At 44.3% G+C, this 24,102-nt stretch overlaps 1 protein-coding gene across 1 annotated transcript in view; it reads right to left on the bottom strand.

Moving 5' to 3' along the window:
* Positions 1-24,102, bottom strand: part of rasa1a (RAS p21 protein activator (GTPase activating protein) 1a) — a 268,303-nt gene that overhangs the window by 147,907 nt on the left and 96,294 nt on the right. The window contains exons 4-7 of the mRNA XM_068029646.1: positions 22,933-23,003; positions 18,034-18,151; positions 11,470-11,501; positions 6,682-6,734 (exon numbers count right to left, since the gene is read on the bottom strand). Of these exons, the coding sequence (XP_067885747.1) occupies positions 6,682-6,734; positions 11,470-11,501; positions 18,034-18,151; positions 22,933-23,003 (274 nt within the window). The remainder of the gene's footprint in view (positions 1-6,681; positions 6,735-11,469; positions 11,502-18,033; positions 18,152-22,932; positions 23,004-24,102) is intronic.

Raw genomic sequence — 24,102 nt, 5'->3', positions numbered from 1 at the left:
AGGTATTTAGTGGGGTGCCCCAGGGGTCAGTATTGGGACCACTGCTTTTCTTGACCTACATTAATGACCTAGATTTGGGTGTGCAGGGCACAATTTCAAAATTTGCAGATGAAACAAACTTGGTCGTACTGTGAACAGTGAGGAGGATAGTGTTAGACTTCAAGAGGACATAGACAGGCTGGTGGAATGGGCGGACAAGTGGTAGATTAAATTTAATGCAGCAGAGAGTGAAGTAATATATTTTGGTAAGAAGACCGAGAAGAGGCAATAAAAAATGAAGGATACAATTCTAAACTGGTTGCAGGAGCAGAGGGATCTGGGGGTATCTGCAAAAATTTGGCAGAACTTAGCGAACCCATCGTGGGTTCCGATGGCAGACTCGGAAGTGGGCATTGTCGCCACTTGTCACGCGTACAACCAGCGCACCGCAATCACCTGGCCGGTGGACAATTATCATAATGGCGCGGGGGTCTGGCCAATCAAGTGTTGGCGTAGGTGGCGAGGCACCAATGGCGTCGTCAGCGGAAACAATGCAGGTGCTGGCGCCATCATTAAAGCGCTGCCAGCCCTGCTTAAACTGCTGCTTCATTTACTGACTTTGCTGCTGCTTTGCCTTTGATAAAATTTTGCTGTTGCTGCTGCCGTGCTGCTGCCCCCGTGCCTGGAGTCCTTCTGCTGAACAGCTGTACTGCTATCCCCCTGCCATCCCGCTTTAGCATCAGAGTCACAAGCTGGTGAGAGCACTTCATACGTGTCTGAACAGCTGGCTGAGACAGCCAAGGCCTCGGATAGTGGGAAAACTGCATGGCCAGGCCTATGCTGAGCCTCTGATTCGACACCACAGGCATGCTGGAGTTGCAGAGAGTTGCAGCAACATCTGGCAGAGATGTCAGAGGCAATCCGCAGCCATGAGTGGACAATGGAGAAGTCCATCCATACCACGGGTGCTGCCATGTTCTAGGCATGAGAGCACCTGGCTTCCTCCATCGAGAGGTTGGCAACCCTCAGAGAGCCAGATCCCACAAATGTGTGCAGACCTGCACACCATTGCCTTGGCAATGAACTCGACACAGCAGTGGCAAGATGAGAGAAGGACAAGGCGCATGGTGTCTTCCCCAGTTCCTCAATCTTCTCTGATGAGCAGGTAGGTTCAAGTGAACTTTGAAAGGGAGGGGGAAGAGACTGATCTCCACAGCTGTGGACTCCCCTCAGGGCGCTGAGAGTAAACACCAGCTCCTCAGCCCCTCTGCTAATGTGTCCAGCTCCAGCAGTCACAAAGCCTGAGGAGAGTCCTGCACCTGTGCAGGAAACCCTCAGGCAGCCGGGGCCTTCCAGGCCTCGGGCAGCTAGAGGACGGCTGCCGAAATCAATACAGGCCTGATCAGCAGCCTGCCTCCAGCCCAGCAACTAGTGATGGGTTCACAATTCGTAGAAGCATTCACAAACATTAAAAAAATCACCTAGAGACACTTGGGGGTTCACGGGTGTTTGATATCAGAGATGTGATGCTTCATATGAAGGTCTTTTGTTCAAGCGATTAACCTTCATTGTGTAAAAATGATTATTCTATCATGCCTTAATTGTGAGCTGCTGACTTCCCCCTTAGTGAAATGCCAATGTAAGCACTGACCTCATTTGAATATGATCTTCCCATGTGCACTAGCGCTCAGCTGGGTGCGAGGCATGGAACACAAACGGAAAGGAGGCAAACAGACCACATGCATCGAGGAGAGTCTTTATTGGATAGTATGAGTGGACACCAGGGTGGTTGGAAGTGGGTACGGAGATAGTCTCTTGCCTCGACACGTCGCTCAATGTGCCTGGCCTCCGGTGCAAGGGCTTCAACATCCAGTGCTGCTTGCTCCTCTCTCTCGTTGGTGGACGTGTCTCGCTCAGGCATCTCAATTATGCAACACCTCCCCCCTCTGCAGTGCTAGATTGTGAAGTGCACAGCAGACCACAACAATATGCGATACCCTCGCTAAGGTATATTGCAGGGCTCCACTGGCTTGATCTAGGCAAGGGAATCTCATGTTCAACAGCCCAATGGCCTGCTCGATGGTAGCTTGGGTGGAATCATGGCAAGTATTGTACACCTCCTCTGCTGCATTGCGAGGACTCCTCACAACCATCAGTAGCAAAGTCTTCAATGGGTAGTAAAAATGGAAAGCACTGGAAAGACTCAGCAGGTCTTGCAGCATCTGTGGAGAGAGAAGCAGAGTTAATGTTTCAGGTCAGTGACCTTTCATCAGAACTGGCAAAGGTTAGAAATGTAATAGGTTTTAAGCAAATAAAGCAGGGGTGGGATAAAAGATAACAAAAGGGAAGGTGTTGATAGGACAGAGGGTCACAGAGAATAACTGACCAGAAGGTCATGGAGCAAGGCAAAGGGTGTGTTGATGGTGTGGTGAAAGACAAAACGTTAGTGCAGAGAGGGTATTAAATGACCGAATAATGAACAGCCCTGGCCAAAAGCACAAACATGAGAAAAAAAAAAGTTGGAAGGCACATGGTAAAAAAATGAATGATGAAACAAACTAAAATAAAATATAAAGAGAAAAGAAAAAAGAAGCAAAAAAGAGGGGCCAGTCATACTCAAATTATTAAACTTAATGTTCAGTCCGGTAGGCTGCAGCGTGCCTAATCGGTAAATGAAATGCTGTCCCTCAAAAATGCGTTGGTGTTCACGGGAACACTGCAGCAAGCCCAGGACAGAGATGTAGGTGAGAGCATGGGGGCGTGTTGAAATGGCAAGTGACAGGGATCATGTTTTCGGACTGAGCGAAGGTGTTCCACAAAGCGGTCACCCAATCTGCATACCGCATTGTGAGCAGTGAATACAGTATATTAAATTGAAAGAAGTGCAAGTAAATCACTACTTCACCTGAAATGAGTGTTTGGGGCCTTGGATAGCGGAGAGAGGGGTGGTGAAAAGGCAGGTATTACACCTCCTGAAATTGCATGGGAAGGTGCGGTGGGAAGGGGAACGAGGTCTCAGGGGTAATGGAGGAGTGGACCAGGGTGTTGCAGAGGGAACAATCCCTTTGGAATGCAGACATGTGAGGGGAGGGAAAGATGCATTTGGTAAAGGCATCATGCTGAACATGGTGGAAATGGCAGAGGACGATCCTTTGGATGAGGAGGCTGGTGGGGTGGAAAATGAGGACAAGGGGAACCCGGTCACGGTTCTGGGAGAGAGGGGAAGGGGTGAGGGTAGAGGTGCGGGAAATGGGCCTGACACGGTTGAGGGCCCGGTCAACTATAGTGGGGGGCAATCTTCGGTTGAGGAAAAAGGAAGATATATTAGAAGCACTGTTGTGGAAGGTTGCATCATCAGAGCACCGGAGACGGAGGAACTGGGAGAATGGAATGGAGTCCTTACTGCAGGCAGGGTGTGAAGAAGTGTATTTGAGGTAGCTGTGGGAGGCAGCGGGCTTATAATGAATATTAGTAGACAGCCTATCCCCAGAGATGGAGACATAGGCGTCAAGGAAGGGAAGCGAAGTGTCAGTGACCCTCTGTCCTATCAACACCTTCCCTTTTGTTATTTTTGCCCCACCCCTGATTTATTTGCTTAAAAGCAATTACATTTCTAACCTTTGCCAGTTCTGATGAAAGGTCACTGACCTGAAATGTTAACTCTGCTTCTCTCTCCACAGATGCTGCCAGACCTGAGTATTTCCAGAATTTTTAGTTTTTATTTCAGATTTCCAGTATCTGCAGTATTTTGCTTTTATCTTCAATGGGTAGCTCTGGTCCCCAAGAATCCATCCCTGAAGGCGAGCAGGGGGCCTGAAAACCTGTGGCACCTGTGACTGTCAAAACATGTAGGTGTAATGGCTGTTTCCCAGGAAGTGGGCATACACCTGCAGGAAACACTTTTGTTGGTCGTAGTCCAGTTGAATGTTGATTGAATGGAAGCCCTTCATTTTGAAGACGGCTGCTTGGTCTGTTGGAGCCTTGATGACCATATGAGTGCAATCCATCACACCTTGCACCTCGGGAAATCCAGTGATGGCCCCGAATCCAATGGCCCTCTTTGCCGGACATTTAGGACTGGTCTGGTAACGCACACAGTTACCAGAACCCTTAAGCAGGGTATTGGTCACTACCTTAATGTAGTGGCGGCTGCTGCCTGTGAGACCCTAAACATGTGCCTGGTGAATCGTTGACTGATTCAGACGTGTAAAGGTTTAGTGCCATTGTGATCTTCAGGGCCACTGGCACAGGGTGACCCCCAAATCCCACAGGTTGCAACTCATCCTGCAGCAGGGCACATAAGTCAATGATGGCCTATCTGGAGAGGTGCAGTCTTCTATTGCAAAGCTGCTCGGATATTTGTAGGTAGCTGATTCCAGTCTTATACACACTCTGACACAGATGAGCCCTTTCTGACATGGTTGGCTGCCACTGCTCTTGCTGTGGTGCTTCACGGGCAAGAACAGTTGCCTCTCGGTCTTCCCTCTGCCGGAGGTGCCACATCACGCCATGGGGTCCAAAAATACAGGGCTTATGAGACCCATGCCAGGTTCCCAGTGGGACTACAGAGTGCTGTTGATGCAGAGACGACCCTGCCCTGTGAACTGAGCTTTTGCCTCTTCTCCTGGCAGAGTCTATGATGGTCCTCACTGTCCAGCCTTGCTGATGGCGATCTCTCTCATCCACCAGTATGGAAAACCGCACATCTCACCCACCAGTTTGGTAACCCAATAAAACCACAGTGGCGCAGTGGTTAGCACCGCAGCCTCACAGCTCCAGGGACCCGGGTTCGATTCCGGGTACTGCCTGTGTGGAGTTTGCAAGTTCTCCCTGTGTCTGCGTGGATTTTCTCCGGGTGCTCCGGTTTCCTCCCACAAGCCAAAAGACTTGCAGGTTGATAGGTAAATTGGCCATTATAAATTGTCACTAGTATAGGTAGGTGGTAGGGAAATATAGGGACAGGTGGGGATGTTTGGTGGGAATATGGGATTAGTGTAGGATTAGTCTAAATGGGTGGTTGATGTTCGGCACAGACTCGGTGGTCCGAAGGGCCTGTTTCAGTGCTGTATCTCTAATCATTTTAATCAAAAAACCAAGGACCACTGTGCTCTCACCTTGCAGCATGCTCCAGACCCCGACGCCCCCCTTGCAGAGATCCCCAGACCCTGACTCCCCTTGCAGAGCCCCCACAGGCTCTGAACCCCCTTGCAGAGACCACTAGACCGTGACCCCCTTCTTTATAAAAACCACTAGACCCCAAGCCCCTCCCCCGACCCTGATCCACCCGCCCTCGCAGAGCCCCCCCGAGAAACACAAATCCCATTAGAGCCCCCACACCTCAACCGCCCTTGCAGAGCCCCCAGACCCCTCTTCTTGTAGAGTCACCACTCAAACCCCTCCCCCCTCAGAGTCCCCAACCAGACCCAGACAACACCCCCCACCACACAGCTCCCACCCAGACCCGACCCCCACCCCCCTTGCAGAGCCCCTCTCAGATACCAACCGCCCCCTTGCAGAGCCTCCCCTTCAAGACACCGAGCCCCTTGCAAAGCACACAGCACTGCAGCCCAGATGAACCGCCATCTTCTCCTATGCAGCACTGTTCATGGCTACGTACCCGTCACGGCACGGCACTGAAGGCCCGCCTCAATGCCGCCAGCCTTTAACAGTTGTGAAGCCAAAGGAACATGATTGCCACCCGTCATTCACTAAATTACAAGCCCACCATTAAATCAATGTGAATTAGATGCAAATACATTACAATTAACTGCTCACCAATTTAAAATGGATTCCTGTTGCATCAGGGTGGCAACGTTCCTGCTGCTTACTAAATCTGGAACTGACATCATGACTCCAGATACTTTGGACATGATTCTCTAACCGCCCACGCCATCATTCCCGCTTCAAATGGCTGCACAAAATTCTGCACATTGTTGCAGATGGCAGGGCAGGTTGTGAAAGTGGTTAATAAAGCATACAAGATCCTGAACTTTATAAGTAGAGGCTTAGAATTCAAAAGCAAGGAAATTATGGTGAACTTTTATAAAATACTGGTTCAGTCTCAACTGGACTATTATGTCCAATTCTGGGCACCATAATTTAGTAAGGATGTGAAGGCATTAGAGAGAGTGGAAAAGATTTGAGAATGATTCCAGGGATAAAAGGACTTAAATTACATGGATAGATTGGAGAAGCTGAGGTTGCTCTCCTTACAGAAGAGAGGAGATTTGATAAGGTTTTTAATCATGAGGGGTCTGTACAGAGTAGATAGGGAGAAACTGCTCCCATTGGCAGAAGGGTCAAGAACCAGAAAACACCAATTAAAGGTGAATAGCAAAAGAACTAAAGGAGAGACGAGGAAAATTTTTTTTTAAACTCAAGATCTGAAATTCACTTACTGACAGTGTGGTGTAGGTAGATTCAATCGTGGTTTTCAAAAGGGAGTTGAATAATTATCTGATGAGAAAACAAATTGCAGGATCTTGGGGAAAAGGCAGGGAGTGGGACTAGCTGAGTTACTCTTGCAGAAAGCTGGCACGGACATGACAGGCCAAATGGTTACAGCACAGAAGGTAGCCATTCTATGATTCTGTAAATTTTTTGACAGGATGGACAACGACACAAGTTAATCAAACTATATTTTAGAAGGGCAGAATGACATTCCCACATAATTAACCTACACCACCTGTAATAAATACATACCTGTCATTAGCAGATTATATGCCTCTTGCTTTGATATCTTCCCATGAAACCAGCTGGAGAATAAAAATGAAATACATATTAAAAAGTATTTTTTGCTTTAATAGTATTACCTATACAAGCACAGTTGAGTTAACACATGTTGTTCACAGATGCTTACAATTTATGCAACATTTCTCCAGTCAAGATCTCAGAAGTCAGACAGCCTGGCCAAATCTTACAAGATGACAGACTACACCCAGACTTTGCCCTCTGCATCCACCAGTATTTGACTGTTCAAGTTTCAAGGTCTGAGTTTTCTCTACAGTTTAGGTGCACAATACTAGAGGCTCTGCTGAATTTAGTTGCTGACCATGAGGAGCACAAGAAACATTTAACAATTAACAAAAGTTCTACCAACTAGTTGCACTTTCAGTGTATGAATATTTAATTGCCTATCACAAATATGGTCATCCATATTCTTCCAAAGAAGTTCAAGCTCCACATAGATTTGAAAGCACCATCATATACCAGGGAAAAGGTGAAGTCCTCTGCACATAATCCCTTCAAAGAAAAGCAGGTATTGGACAACGATTTATGACATGTTATCTTCATTCACGAAACTGTATGCGAGATCTCTGTTGGAGCAACATTTAATTGTTTCATCCAAGGAAATGAGACGAAACCACAAGCAATTATTATTGAAATTTTAACATCTCAAAGAAGCATCTGAAAAGAAAGGGAGAATCAAGAGTGCTTTATATGGGGAGGCTGAACTGCTTTCAAACAATAAGTAAACTACGGTAGGCAATCAATTCCATTTTGTCCACCTTTTGTAGTCAGTTGGATGTCTGGCACATACTGACATCTATAATGTTTGAGATTCCAATTCAAACTACTGAGAAAACTACATCCATCTGCAGTGTTTCCATTTCCCAACATAAAGTGCACACTTTTTCCTTGCTTGCCCATATCCAAAAAGCTTAGATTTGCAGAGTTGAGACTCAAAAGACCCCAGCTATGCATAGGCGTATTGCTGGAGTTTAACCAGCTAAGGTCACAGAGCTTACCACAGCAGATGACTGATAAAGCTCCTCACATTTAGGGTTTTGACCTGCAAAGTGATATGAAGCAGAGATGGAAGGATACCAACACCCAGTGATAGGTCTATGCATCAAAGTTTTAATGGTGAGCCAAGCAGGCTAGTCAATCAGTAATATTACCCTGGAGTACTGTGAACTTCTCTGGGTCAGGTATCCAGTTACCAACTCTACCATGGGCAGCTGGCTTGGTCCTAACCCAGGTGTGTCATCTTGGAGCCCACCCTAACCCAAGGACAATAATCACTAGTTGGCCACTAGACAGGAGGTATGATCAGTAAGTTCGCAGAGGACACGAAAATTGGTGGTGTCGTAAATAGTGAGGAGGAAAGCCTTAGATTGCAGGATGATATAGATGGACTGGAAAAATGGGCAGAGCAGTGGCAAATGGAATTTAATCCTGAGGAGGGTGAGGTGTTGCATTTTGGAAGGACTAACAAGGCAAGGGACTATACAATGGGTGGTAGGACCCTAGGAAGTGCAGAGGCTCAGAGGGACCTTGGTGTACTTGTCCATAGATCACTGAAGACAGCAGCACAGGTAGATAAGGTGGTTAGGAGGCATATGGGATACTTGCCTTGATTAGCCGAGGCGTAGAATATAAGAGCAGGGAGGTTATGATGGAGCTGTATAAAATGCTAGTTAGGCCACAGCTGGAGTACTGCGTACAGTTTTGGTCACCACACTATAGGAAGGATGTGACTGCACTGGAGAGGGTGCAGAGGAGATTCACCAGGATGTTGCCTGGGCTGGAGCATTTCAGCTATGAAGAGAGACTGGATAGGCTAGAGAAGGGTCACTGACCCGAAACGTTAACTCTGCTTCTCTTTCCACAGATGCTGCCAGACCTGCTGAGTGATTCCAGCATTTCTTGTTTTTGTTTCAGATTTCCAGCATCCGCAGTATTGCTTTTATATTACTGGATAGGCTAGGGTTGTTTTCCTTAGAGCAGGGAAGGTTGAGGGGAGACCTGAATAGAGGTATACAAAATTATGAGGGGCATAGATAGGAAGAAACTTTTTCCCTTAGGGTAGTTGTCACTAACCAGGGGGCATAGATTTAAGATAAGGGGCAGGAGGTTTAGAGGGGATTTGAGGAGAAACTTTTTCACCCAGAGGGCGGTTGGAATCTAGAACACTGCCTGAAGGGGTAGTAGAGGCAGGAACCCTCACAACATTTAAGTATTTAGCTGAGCACTTGAAACGCCATAGCATACAAGGCTACGGGCCAAGTGCTGGAAAATGGGATTAGAATAGATAGGTGCTTGATGGCTGGCACAGACACGATGGGCCGAAGGGCCTATTTCTGTGCAGTATAACTCTGTGACTCTATAACTATGATTCTATTTGCAACCATTTTCAGTCAGAAGTGCTGAGTGGATGATCCATTTCCAGCTTCTCCTGTGGACGCCAGCATCATAGATGCCAGTTTTCAGCCAATTCAATTCACTCTACGTGATATCAAGAAACGGCTTAAGGCACAGGATACAGGAAAGGCGATAGGCCTTGGCAACATCCCGGCTATTTTACTAAAGAATTGTGCTCCAGAACTAGCCATGCCCCTAGCCAAGCTGTGTACGTACAACAACACTGGCATCTACCTGACAATGTCATAGAGTCATAGAGAAATACAGCACTGAAACAGACCCTCCGGCTCACCAAGTCTGTGCCGACCATCAACCACCCATTTATACTAATCATACATTAATCCCACCTTCCCACACTAGGGACAATTTACAATGGCCAGTTTAACTATCAATCTGCGAGTCTTTGGCTGTGGGAGGAAACCGGAGCACCTGGCGGAAACCCACGCGGTCACAGGGAGAACTTACAAACTCCGCACAGGCAGTACCCAGAACTGAACCCGGGTCACTGGAGTTGTGAAGCTGCAGTGCTAACCACTGCGCCACCCTATCCACAAAAGCAGGACAAATCCAATTCAGTTTGTCACGTGTACAAGTGTGACGATGGAAAAAAAAAATAGACTAAAACTGAAGAGGTACAAAAAAATTTGACATTACCTTTTTAAAAAATGGACAATGCTGCTAAAAATGGCTGAAGGTAAAAAAAAATCTGGCCTTTGTATATTCATTCATTCTGACAGGGACAAAGGAATACCTTTTAAACTGGGAAGAGCCAATTACACCCATCCTGAAACATTCCTGAATTGAATGGGTTCTTCTGAAACAAAGATATAAAGTGGAAACATCATAACTGGATTATTCTCATCCTGAACCCATCAAGTGAAATTTTTGAATTGAATGAGTTCTTCTGAAACAAAGAAGGTGTGAAGTAGCCACATCCTAGGCCATTGTTGGTCACCACAGGGTGGGAGATCCACATCTCCCAACAGAGACAAAGGTGTGAAGCCATTTTTGACCTTAAAAGGTAGCTCCCTGAGGGGAGAGAGAGACACACACACGCACACACATCCAGAAAGAAGCATCCAAGAAGCCTGTTTCCAGCTAAGGGGCTTGGAGAAATCCAGTAAGCCAGAAGGGCCTGCTGTAGAAATCTACCTCTGTACTTAAGCAGCAGTGAATTAGAAGTGATCCACTGTCTTCAACTGAACTTTCAGCCAAGAGAGAAACCTCCAAACACCTCAGGCCTACAACCAATGAGAACTTGACTTCCAAGAGAATTCAGCAGGTTTATCGTGTCTTCCCGAAACCTACCCCCACTTACTCCTTTTCCTCTCTATCTGTCTCGGCCTGTGTGCGTGAGCGAATTCATGAGTGGATGCAGTTGCGACAATTTCGGGAAAGGACATATTGCTCAATAAATAATCTTGTTTTAAAGCTACAAGAAAACCTGTCACTGTCTATTTATTTGACAAATAAAACACAAAAGGATTAAACCCCAATAACAAAAAAAAACACGCTGCGGTCAGGTGGGAGTTGAACAGTGCGAACCACCCACACCCCTCACCACGTGGCCAAAACAAGCCAATTACCACCCCATCAATCTACTCTCAATCAGCAAAGTGATGGAAGGTGTAACTGGATACCTGACCCAGAGAAGTTCACAGTACTCCAGGGTAATATTACTGATTGACTAGCACTTACCCACCAATGCTCAACTTAGGTTCCGCCAGGGCCACTCGACTCCAGACCGCATTACAACCTTGGTCCAAACATGGACAAAAGAGCTAAATTCCAAAGGTGAGACAAGAGTGAATGCCCTTGACATCAAGGCAGCATTTGACAGAATATGGCAGAGAGTCCTAGCAAAATTGAAGTCAATGAAACCACCACACTGAAGAAAAATCTTCCACAGTCGAAGAGCAAACTTCTTTTTATATTTCAGTAAAAAGTGCTTTCCGGTATTAGTTACATTGGAAGGGATTCATTTTGGAGCAATACATAAATATATTTCAGCTGTCCAGGCAAGATTTGAACCTAGGACGCTGAAGTTAAAGTACAGCATACTAACCCTGCTCTGATGCAAGGTCACAGACCTGAAACATAAACTCTGCTTCCCTCTCCACAGATGCTGCCTGACCTGCTGAGTATTTCCAGCACTTTCTATTTTTATACTAACCTTATCATTCATAAAATGGAATTTAGGAGTTTTTTTTTTAAATGAAGCAATTTGTATTGCTGTAGCCATTAATGAGTACAGTAGCTTCACTTTCTTCTTGCTGCTTCAAATCATGAGATGACTTATTTTTTAGGTACTGCAACTGAATTAAAGAAAAAAATTCAATATCTTACATTTTTCCTTCATGTGGATCTTCTTCACGGTCCTGCAAAACAATCCAGATTGAATATTCAAATAAAATGAATGAATTTGTATCCGGCGCAAATGAATAATAAAACTTCCACACATTCATAAAGCTATATTTTACACAAGATATTTTGATTTTTTCTTTATAACATTGCATCAGCCTGCAGATCACAGAACAAATTTTTAAAAAATTATCATCCCAATTTGTCAGCCTGGCTCAACTGTAGTTCTCTTGCCTAATCAGGGGCTGCTTCATAATAAAAGAGGGAAAATTATTCCTGAAATGCTGAAGGACAGTACTCATTAAGATGAGCAAGTAAACGGACTTCTAGCATAAGACCCATTCACTGGCCTCCCAACATCCTGAAGCGCACCCTTAGAGCAAATGACCACTGAATACAGGAAAGAGACGGCATAGGATATTGCCCCAAACTAGGGCGTCAATGGGGACCATCTGAGAATTTTGGTGCCCAAGTCTCCAATGACAGATCATGAAGGAGAAGCTCTGGCCTCACTGATAGGTGTTGATAGTGCTGGCAGATTTGTATTCAGCAACTGCCCCTCAAAAGATGACTTACATCAGGTAATGCAGGATCAGCAGTAGCAAAGTTACAGTGGCACTTGTAGATGTGTGGGACAAACCTAAGCCATGTATTTAGACTTTGCCCTAATGTCATCTTAGAGGGTATGAAACTAATCCTACTTGATCCATTCCTAAAAGTTAAGGTAGATGGCACAAAAATAAGAGTTATATTTGGTGGACCGACAAGTTAGACCAGTCATGACATTTGCTAGCAAGCATTTCACACTGTGCTTAAGTTTAATGTTAGTATTTAAGATAAAACAGACCACCCCTTTCAATACTAACTATTTGGAGCCTGCCAATGGTGGAAGACATATTCTCTTAGATTACACCTCTATACCAGGGATCATCTCATATTATGCAGACAGAGTCCATCTGGTGAAGATGCTCGCATTATGCTGTTGGGTCGAGAGTTCCAGTTAGTGATTCGATATACTCAAGTGGCTTGCTAGGTCACTTCTAAAGTCAGTGAGAAGTCAACCACTTGGTGTGTGACTGGAGTCACACAGGTCAGCCCAAGTTAGGATGGCAGGCTTCCTTTCCTAAAGTGCATCAGTGAACTGGCTAGGTTTATACGACAATCTAACAGCTTCGTGGTCACTTATATTGTTACTAGCTTTTTATTTCCAAATTTTATTTTAAATTGAATTCAAATTCTCAAACTGTTATAATGGGATCTGAACTCATGTTCTCTGAATTTAGCAGAGACATTATTAATCCAATATTATAACCACCATCATCAACTTACTCATCTTGCATTTTTAAAAAGAGAGGTGCCACCTGAAAATGGCTTCTGCCACTGCATGCTCGAAAACGGTCTATGTTTTTCTGGTATTGCTGGAAGCATAGTAGAACAAGCATCAAACTATTGGATTATCTGAGCCTCCGAGGAAAACAATAACTCCAAGCATTCAATACACTCAAAATACATAGAGGATTTGGAGCGGGGTGGTGTGGTTACCGGAGGACTGAGGCAATTAATCAACATGGAAATCTATTCAGAACAACCTTATCTTAGATGTAAGAGCAAAATACTGTGGATGCTGGAACTCTGAAATGAGAACAAAAAGTGCCGGAAATACTCAGCAGGTGTGGCCTCATCAGTGTAGAGAGAAGCAGAGTTAACGTTTCAGGTCTGCGACCCTTCATCAGAACCAGCAAAAGTTAGAAATGTAACAGTTTTTGAGCAAGTGAAGGGGTTTGCGGGGGGGGGGGGGGGGGGGGAAAGAAGAACAAGAAGGGAAGACTGTGATAGGAGAAGGGGGAGAGATTAAATGACAGGCGTCATGGAACAGAATTCAAATGGAGTGCTAAATAGTTGTAGCGAAAGACAAAGTACGAGTCCAGAGAGAGTACTAATGGCAGAATGATGAACAACTTTGCACGAAAGCAAAAACATGAAAAATAAGTTAGACACTAGCACATGGTTATAAATAAAAGAAAAATAAACAAACAAAACTAATGAGGCTCATGGCGTGGCGCAAGCAACTGTAAGCTTGGGATCATGCTTGCAGACTGTGAGGAGGTATTCTGCATGCGGTTGCCTACCATTTTAATCCTCCACCTTGTTCCCATGCCCACATTTCTGTCCTCAGTCTGCTGCAGTGTTCCAGTGAACATCAATGCAAGCTTGAGGAACAGCATCTCTTCTTCCGCTCAGGCACTCTACAAACTTCTGGACTGCACGCTGAGTTCAATAATTTCAGACCATGAGCCCCATTACACACACAAGGCCCTCCTGCCTTGGGTGCTATGGCATTGGAAGGATGAATGAGAATGGACAGAGACTGCTTGAGTTGTGTACCTATCATAACCTCTGCATCACCAACTCGTTCTTTCACACTAAACCCTGTCACCAGGTTTCTTGGAGGCACCCAAGATCACGTTGTTGGCACCAGCTGGACCTCATCGTCACAAGGCGAGCCTCTTTAAACAGCGTTCAAATCACACGCGACTTCCACAGTGCGGACTGCGACACCAACGACTCCCTGGTGTGCACCAAGGTTAGACTCAAACCAAAGAAGCTGCATCACTCTAAGCAGAAGGGCCACCCGCGCATCAACACTAGCAGAATCTCTCATCCACAGCTGTTACATAGGTTTCTAAATTCACTTGAAAAAGCCCTTCAAAACACTCCTACAGGGGTTGCAGAGACCAAGTGGGCCCACATCAGAGACGCCATCTATGACTCAGCAATGACCACCTATGGCAAACGTGTGAAGCAGAATGTAGACTGGTTTCAATCTCACTTTGAAGAGCTGGAACCTGTCATAGCCGCTAAGCGCATTGCACTGTTGAACTACAAGAAAACCCCAGCGAGTTAACATCCGTAGCACATAAAGCAACTACACAAAGAACAGCCAGGCGCTGCACAAATGACTACCGGCAACACCTATGCAGTCATATTCAGCTGGCCTCAGACACTGGAAACATCAGAGGAATGTATGATGGCATGAAGAGAGCTTTTGGGCCAACCATCAAGAAGATCGCCCCCCTCAAATCTAAATCAGGGGACACAATCGCTGACCAACGCAAGCAAATGGACCGCTGGGTGGAGCACTACCTAGAACTGTACTCCAGGGAAAATGTAGTCACTGAGACCGCCCTCAATGCAGCCCAGTCTCTGCCAGTCATGGATGAGCTGGACATACAGCCAACAAAATCGGAACTGAGTGATGCCACTGATTGTCTAGCCAGCGGAAAAGCCCCTGGGAAGGACGGCATTAATCAAGAGTGCCAAGCCTGCTATACTTTCAGCACTCTACGAACTGCTTTGCCTGTGCTGGGACAAGGGAGCAGTACCACAGGACATGCGCGATGCCAATATCATCACCCTCTATATGAACAAGGGTGACAGCGGTGACTGCAACAACTACCGTGGAATCTCCCTGCTCAGCATAGTGGGGAAAGTCTTTGCTCGAGTCGCTTTAAACAGGCTCCAGAAGCTGGCAGAGCGCGTCTACCCTGAGGCACAGTGTGGCTTTCGAGCAGAGAGATCCACCATTGACATGCTGGTTCTCCCTTCGCCAGCTACAGGAGAAATGCCGTGAACAACAGATGCCCCTCTACGTTGCTTTCATTGATCTCACCAAAGCCTTTGACCTAGTCAGCAGGTGTGGTCTCTTCAGACTACTAGTAAAGATCGGATGTCCACCAAAGCTACTAAGTATCATCACCTCATTCCATGACAATATGAAAGGCACAATTCAGCATAGCGGCGCCTCATCAGACCCCTTTCCTATCCTGAGTGGCGTGAAACAGGGCTGTGTTCTTGCACATACAGAGTTTGGGATCTTCTTCTCCCTGCTGCTCTCACATGCGTTCAAGTCTTAAGAAGGAATTTTCCTCCACACAAGATCTGGTGGCAGGTTGTTCAACCTTGCCCATCTTAGAGCGAAGACCAAAGTACGGAAAGTCCTCATCAGGGAACTCCTCTTTGCTGACGATGCTGCATTAACATCTCACACTGAAGAGTGTCTGCAGAGACTCATCGACAGGTTTGCGGCTGCCTGATGGCCTAACCATCAGCCTCAAGAAAATGAACATCATGGGACAGGACGTCAGAAATGCTCCATCCATCAATATTGGCGACCACGCTCTGGAAGTGGTTCAAGAGTTCACCTACCTAGGCTCAACTATCACCAGTCACCTGTCTCTCGATGCAGAAATCAACGAGCACATGGGAAAGGTGTCCACTGCTATGTCCAGACTGGCCAAGAGAGTGTGGGAAAATGGCGCACTGATACGGAACACAAAGGTCAGAGCGTATCAAGCCTGTGTTCTTAGTACCTTGCTCTACGGCAGCGAGGCCTGGACAACGTATGTCAGCCAAGAGCGATGTCTCAATTAATTTCATCTTCGCTGCCTCCAGAGAATCCTTGGCATCAGATGGCAGGACCGTATTGCCAACAAAGAAGTCCTCGAGGCGGCCAACATCCCCAGCATATACACCCTACTGAGCCAGCAGCGCTTGAGATGGCTTGGCCATGTCAGCCGCATGGAAGATGGCAGGATCCCCAAGGACACATTGTACAGCTAGCTCGTCACTGGTATCAGACCCACCGGCCATCCATGTCTCCGCTTTAACGACGTCTGCAAATGCGACATGAAGTCCTGTGACATTGACCACAAAAGTCGTGGGAGTCAGTTGCCAGCGATCGCCAGAGCTGGCAAGTAGCCATAAAGGTGGGGCTAAAGTGTGGCGAGTCAAAGAGACTTAGCAGTTGGCAGGAAAAAAGACAGAAGCACAAGGGGAGAGCCAACTGTGTAACAGCCCCGACAACCAATTTTATCTGCAGCACCTGTGGAAGAGTCTGTCACTCTCGAATTGGCCTTTATAGCCACTCCAGGCGCTGCTCCACAAACCACTGACCACCTTCAGGCACTTACCCATTGTCTCTCTTGTGTGTATATATATATATAAAAATTTGTATATATATTTTATTATTTATTACTATGAGCTAGTCTCAACTTATTTTTCATGTTTTTGCTTTTATACAGAGTTGTTCATTATTCTGCCATTAGCACTCTCTCTGGACTCGTGCTTTGTCTTTCGCTACAACTATTTAGCACTCCATTTGCATTCTGTTCCACGACACCTGTCATTTAATCTCTGCCCCCACCACCCCCCCTTCCTTCTTGTCCTTCTTTCCCAACCCCACACCTTTCATTTACTCAAAGACCTTTACATTTCTAACTTTTGCCGGTTCTGATGGAGAATCACAGACCTGAAACGCTAACTCTGTTTCTCTCTGCACAGATGCTGCCAGATTTGCTGAGTATTTCCAGCACTTTCTGTTCCCTTATCTTAGATTTGCTGATCAACATCCTTCCCCAGTACTTTTTGGCAGGCCTTTGTAGATGTTTTAATGTTGCTGGCTGTCCATTGTATAAGGGCCTTAATCTCAACGACCAAGATTACAGATCAGAGTCTGAGTTGTGTAAGGTTTGGGCATTTTTGATTCGATGATTTATGACTTTGACTGACTGGCAATGGACATGGAGGAAAGAAGTAAAGTCCAAGACAGGAACATCTATGCAATTCTGCATACAATTTCAAGTAATTGGGATTAGAACACTAAATTACAAAAAGAGGCTTTTCCTTGAAAAGTTTTCAAAGAAATATCAAAAAACTCAACTGCCTGATCAGTCGAATATTTTCATGGACTGTGCCAAGCTACTCTGATTCATTGTTGCTTTAAAAGATTGGCGAATAAGGCAGTTTGGTAACTCACAAATGCAAAATGAATGGCACGATATTATTCATTTCTGAATTGATGTAGGTTTGTACTGAGAGTCCTACATTATAAATACAGATCTGTTCACCTGAGAAATATATCCCAAAAACTGAGACACTGGGTCACATTTCAACTTCTATGGAGTGACTGTGGCTGCTTTCCAGTTAAACGTGAGAAAGGCACCTGGCAAGAGCTTGAATGATAGCAATAAATGAATGATGGACAAGATTTCCTAATTTATGACAAGCAGGAACGTACTAAAATGAAAATCAAACCTTTGGGTTCACACAACAACTTCAAGTTGTAAGTCCCATCATTAATTACATAATATAAATGTGATCTATTAGCTCATTGAACAACTTACTGCAAATAAAACTTCTTGCTATAATAATTCTCTAACATTTTTATCTATGTATATAATAGGATTGAAGACTTTAAATTCTCATCCTATTTCTTGCACCTTTTATGAATATTTCTAATAGGAATGCCCCAAAATCTCTATACACTTCTGGAATTTAACTCTTCTAAATTATTCCAGTTAAGAAAAGGTCACATAATTAAGGTAAATTAACTTTACATAATTTCTCAAATAGCTATTTATCAAGATTCCCAATTTTTATATTACACAAATGAAGAAAATGTCCAACATTTTCAGGTAAGCATTCTTGGCATACATCTTATGCGAATAAATAAGAAATTAGAAACTTCAAGATGTAATTTCAGCTACTCACCACTTCCTCGACTAGATCCTCTACGATGAGGCCTTGCTCATCAGTTCGCAGGTTGGTCACCCACATCCATCCATCCTCCAATTCATTGTGAACAATAAACATATCCCCCTTCAGAAAACTGCATAAACACAATACCCATGTTGAAACTGCAACAAATAAACATTCAAACTATTTTCAAATGGAGATCAAAATAATTGTTCATATCCCAGAATCTCAGACTTTACCTAAACATTTGGTTCAGAAAGTAAAGATATGGGCTAGGAAAAGTCATAATTTGTTGTGGCCACAAAATCTAGGGGAAAAAAATTCCTTTCCAGATTTACCAAAAAGCTCCTCTGATCTACTTGACACAAGGACTCCTTGTTTTTCACTTACAGCTTTGAAACCTTGATGGGTGAAATTCTTAAGCAACTCAACCTACTCACCAAAGAATCCCTAAGGATTGATGTATCTGTAAAAGCTAATTCTGGAATTTAATTGGGAAACCAAACATATACCATGCATTAAGTCCCAAATCAACACTATTGCACCAAAGGCATCCACATCATCTTCAGGATTAGTTTACAGATCCTCCTTTGGCAGCAGGATCTGATCCATATCTGAAATTTCTTCAATAGTGAAAGGAATGAACAAACTACCTCCTTTCAAGGAACTCACACAATGAATATGCAATTGCATTGACCTAGACAGCAACTCATTATAATCTGCCAGACAAAAACGAGGTTACATTCCTAGATTTTTGTCTCACCAAGTTCTGCATATGCATGGTAAACTATAGCAGAATATACCATCAGGTGTAAATATAATGGTTTAGCAGTTTTCCCGTGGATAATGCATAATTTTTTTTATTCATTCATGGGATGTGGGCATCAGTGGCCAGGCCAGCATTTATTGCCCATCCCTAATTGCCCTTGTGAAGGTGGTGGTGAGCTGCCTTACTGAACCGCTGTAGTCTATGTGAGGTAGGGACGCCCACAATGCTGTTAGGAAGGGAGTTCCAGGATTCTGACCCAGCGACAGCGAAGGAACGGCGATATAGTTCCAGGATGGTGTGTGACTTGGAGGGGAACTTGCAGGTGGTGGTGTTCCCACGCATTTGCTGCCCTTGTCCTTCTAGTTGGTAGAGGTTGCGGGTTTGGAAGGTGCTGTCTAAGGAGCCTTGGTGCATTGCATCTTGTAGATGGTACACACTGCTGCCATTGTGCATCGGTGGTGGAGGGAGTGAATGTTTGTGGATGGGGTGCCAAACAAGCGGGCTGCGTGGTCCTGGATGGTGTCGAGCTTCGAGTGTTGTTGGAGCTGCGCCCATCCAGGTAAGTGGACAGTATTCCATCGTACTACTTGACTAGATGATGTACAGGCTTTGGAGAGTCAGGTGGTGAGTTAGACGCCACAGGATTCCTAGCCTCTGCCCTGCTCTTGTAGTCACAAGCCATATTTATATGGCTACTCCAGTTCAGTTTGTGGTCAATGGTAACCCCTTGGATGTTGTTAGTACTATAATAATGTAGGAGTGTTTGATGCTGATATTGGGTGACTGGAATTGAATATGTTCCATCCTTCCATAGTGTCCTCCTTTGCTATCATAAACTCAGAAAAAAAGACTCTTTGATCAAGCACAAAGCAAGTCCTCAAATTAACAACAGGAGATAATGAAGTCACTGTCTTTAGCTCCTGCCACCGATTTCAACTCCCTTCCCAGCCACTGTCTCAAACTGAACCAAATTGTTTTCAACTTCAGCATTCTATTTGATCATAAACTGAGCTTCCAACCCCATATCCTTTCCATCACAAAAAACACCTACTTTAATGTCTGTACCATTGCTCACATCACCCCTGCCCAGTCCAGCTGCGGCCAAATTCGACATCCTGCCTTTGTTGGCTCGATACTTCTGTTATTCAATGTTCGCCTGACCAACCTTTCATCCTCTAGCCTCCATAAACCTCAGCTCAACCAAATTGATGGGATCCTATCTGACACCAAGTCCCATTCACCCATCACCTCTGTGCTCAGACCTATAGTAGTTTCCACTTTGCCCACTCAATTCTCATCCTTTTATACAAATTCCTTCATGCCTTCATACTTCCCTGCTTCTGCAACCTTCGCAAGACTCACAATCCTCGGAGAACACAGCATTCCTTCCAATATGGGCTCTTGAGCACCCACTATGCCCATCTCCCCACCACTGGCAGTTGTGTCTTCAGCCATTTAAGTCTAAAGTTCTGGAATTCCCCTCAGTACTTTTAACTCTAACAGCTAGCCTACAAATATAAAGGTAATTTAAAAGGCTAATATAAACTGAAACATTCTAGAGAGGTATAGAATATGAAAGCCAGGGAGGTTTACTGCAATTATACAGGGCGCTGGTTTGACCGCAAGGGGAATATTCTGTTCCATTTTGGGAATTCCATCATAAAAAAGATGTGTTAGCTTTGGAGAAAGTCCAATGACGTTTCAGATGTGAGGCTGGATGGCCCAAAACTGAATCGAGAAAGAGGGTGCCTAACTTCAGAATTCAAACTGAGTCAGTGGTCATGTACCAGGATTTCTGACTGTGCCAATACAGGGACGGCACAGTGGCGAAGCGGTTAGCACCGCAGCCTCACAGCTCCAGCGACCCAGGTTCGTTTCTGGGTACTGCCTGTAAGGAGTTTGCAAGTTCTCCCTGTGACCGCATGGGCTTCCTGCGGGTGCGCCGGTTTCCTCCCATATGCCAAGGACTTACGGGTTGATAGGTAAATTGGCCATTGTAAATTGCCCCTAGTGTAGGTAAGTGGTATGAGAATTGAGGGAAGGTGGGGATGCGAGAGGGAAATGGGATTAATATAGGATTAGTATAATATGGGTGGTTGATGGTCGCCGCGGACTCGTTGGGCCGAAGTGCCTGTTTCGGTGCTGTATCTCTCTATGACTCTATGGTGTAACACATTAAATATGGTTATCAAGCAACATGCTCATTATTTTAACTTAATTCATACCAGCCTCATTTCATTCAGTGTTGCTTCGCCCAGTGTTTGAAAAAGCACACAGGCAAGAGACATGAATATCCAGTCCAGAACACAAGAGGGTGCTATTGTTACATTCCTGGGTTGTTTTATAAGAGTAGATAAACTGGAGCGCCAATCAATTCCCATAAAAGAAAGACATGCAGACCATTTAGGAGAAGAATAAATGACGTTATTGAACCCAAGAAACATCAATGCCAGATTGGAGTTCCGAAGAAGGGTCACTGACCCGAAATGTTAACTCTGCTTCTCTTTTCACAGATGCTGCCAGACCTGCTGAGTGGTTCCAGCATTTCTTGTTTTTATTTCAGATTTCCAGCATCCGCAGTATTTTGCTTTTATTTTAATGCCAGATTGGAATTTGTATCACGATTTTAAAAAATGTTTTCATAGATTATGACACACTGACCTAGAAGGCCACCGATGTAAAAATCAATTGTGATGTTTAAGAAGACACTTACTTGGAAAGTAAGGATATTAGATCATAAAAGGGAAGAAAATGACATTGAAAAGATAGAATTGGTACGGCTAATAAAGATGGAGCTGGCTCAATGAGGCAAATGGCCCACTCTAATTCTGATGCTTTGCTTTCTTCCCACCGACTTACATTTATTTATATAATGGTTTTGATAAAGCATCCCAAGATGTTTCAGAGAGCTGTAGACAAGAAACTAGAAGGATGATCCAAGTTTAGTCAAAGAAGTGAGTTTTAAGGAGGGTCTTAAAAGGAGGCGGTGGTGGAGAGGCAGGGGAATTATATTCAATGTCAGCTTGGTTTAGTATGCTCAAGGCAGAAGATTGTGGGTTCAAGCTCCACTGCAGGACTTAAGCACTTAATCTACATTTGCATGCAGTACTGAGGATGTGCTGCATAATCAGAGGTGCCACCTTTTAAATAAGACACTAAACCAAGGCTTGTTCAACCAGACAGGAAAGATCTCATGGCATAGCAGGGGACCTCCCCCCAGTGTTGTGGCTGAGATTATCATTCAAACAATCTACAAAAAAAATTTAATTACATGTCTCATTGCTTGCACAGATACCTACATAACAATGGGAATATTTCTAAAAGTAACTGTGGCTGTGAAGAACTGTGTCATATTCGAGGACATGAAAGGCATGATATTAATGCAAGTTTGTTCCTCCTTCGGGAAGTAACACAGACAATGGCATTAAGTTGACTGAAGGGAGAGGGGGTATTTAAGAGACCTTAAATCAGAGGAATGGAGATTTCTTGAAGTAGAGATTACAGTGTTGAATTAAGTTACAGAAATAAGAACAAGGTCATGCATAGATTCAAACACAAGGATGGAAATTTTAGATCCAAGGCATTGGGTGAACAGGGAGCCCAAGGTAGTTCACATTTGATGTGGTTGAGCCGGGTCCAAGATTGGATAGCTGAGCCAGTTCTGTGTGCCAGGTATGCTCAAATGTGCACTCCTTGGGCTTAAGACAGCAAATATGAAGGTCATACTGCAGGAAAAAAACAGGGATGGGAGACAGTGAATGTTTTGCTAGGGACAAAAGCATTGAACGTGGAGGTGAACAAGTGGTTCAGCAAACCAACAGTTTCAGGATGTAACACAGCAAATGAAAAGTCAGAGGCTAGGCAGTTGGGAGTGACCTGGGAAAAAGAGCTTCTTCCAGGATCTGATGTGAAGCAAGTGGAGTTGAAATAAGGTAGTGGATTATCTTTCCTGCTGTAAACTTGGACTTACTCCAACATGCAGAGGATAGTGATACGAGTGTATTCTACTTGTTCTGGGAACACTGAATATTGTACTTGGTGCTCAAGAATGCTCACATTGCCAAATCCAAGAATTCACCCAAAAATATTTTAAAAGTGAAATTCTTTATTCATCTGGGAAAAATAAATTTATTTCAGTAACTTACCTAATTTCATCTGTATCTGGAACTTTGGTATATGGCAAGATGGCACGAACTCTCCTCCTATCCTCAACAGGCTATAATTTTGGATAGGAAAAACAACTCTTAATTTTTAAGAATGAAAAATCATACCAAAATAGAATCAAAAATTTTGCTTTAAATTATTCAGGCTCTCACATGAATAACTTAACACATCCCACTTTATTTACTGTGTCTCTGTGTCATAAGACTGCAAAAGGCACAGGCACAGCTAGAGGTACCAAATTGTTTCTAAATAGACAAAACACATCTAATTTAACCAATCCACTTGGACCGACCTGTTTTCAGAGTGAACATCTTTCACTTGCATGCCTCATTACTGATTAGTGTCTTAGGGATCAGGGAACTGAAAATTTTGGTGGAAAGACATGAATGGACATCATTCTTAATAATCAACAATTCAGCCAAATTGGGCCATCACTAAGAGCAATTTTTTGAAGTACACCAAAATTTGATTACATGGCAAGGAAATTCATTGCATTAAGTAAAAATTTAAATCAGCAATTAAGGCAATAAAGGGAAATTATCTCAAGAGTCAGTTACTAGTCTATTTCAGAGGGGTGCTATACTGAAATTATATTAAAATTTTGCTTGAAAAAGACAGGCTTTGGCAAGCATGCGGTAGAGTAGGATTAGACGAGGTGGCATGTGGAGAAAAACAGCAGCACGTGCAGAAATGGGCCATTTGGCTCATCAGTAACATGCAGCATAACATTTTATGATTCTGTGAAATAAAGCTACCATCTTGCGCGCAAATGCGAGCGCACATACACACAGGATACACTGGTACTCACTGATTTTCAAGCAAGTGTAAAATATAGATTGTCATGTATGGTTAGTTTTATTGATCTATTATAGGTATCTCCCACCTACCGATGGCTTTAAACAGCCACAGCTCAAAAGAAAAATAAATAAGCTCTTTAAGACAGATGAAATCGTGGTAACAGGACATGAATCGCCAAGTGAAACCCTCTCCAACTTCTATAGTCATTCACACTGCTTTTGTCTGATCCATGAAAAAGAACAGGAAGGCAGATACCAATTCTTAGTAAGTTTACAAAGGAAAGGTGGAAAGAGACAACACCCACTGCCTAAAGGATGAATGCCCTATATGGTGATTAATCTCTTATTTTTTTC

The sequence above is a fragment of the Heterodontus francisci genome, chromosome 4 (assembly GCF_036365525.1).
Source record: "Heterodontus francisci isolate sHetFra1 chromosome 4, sHetFra1.hap1, whole genome shotgun sequence".
NCBI classification, from domain to species: domain Eukaryota; kingdom Metazoa; phylum Chordata; class Chondrichthyes; order Heterodontiformes; family Heterodontidae; genus Heterodontus; species Heterodontus francisci.
This window is presented reverse-complemented; position numbering and strand designations above follow the sequence as displayed.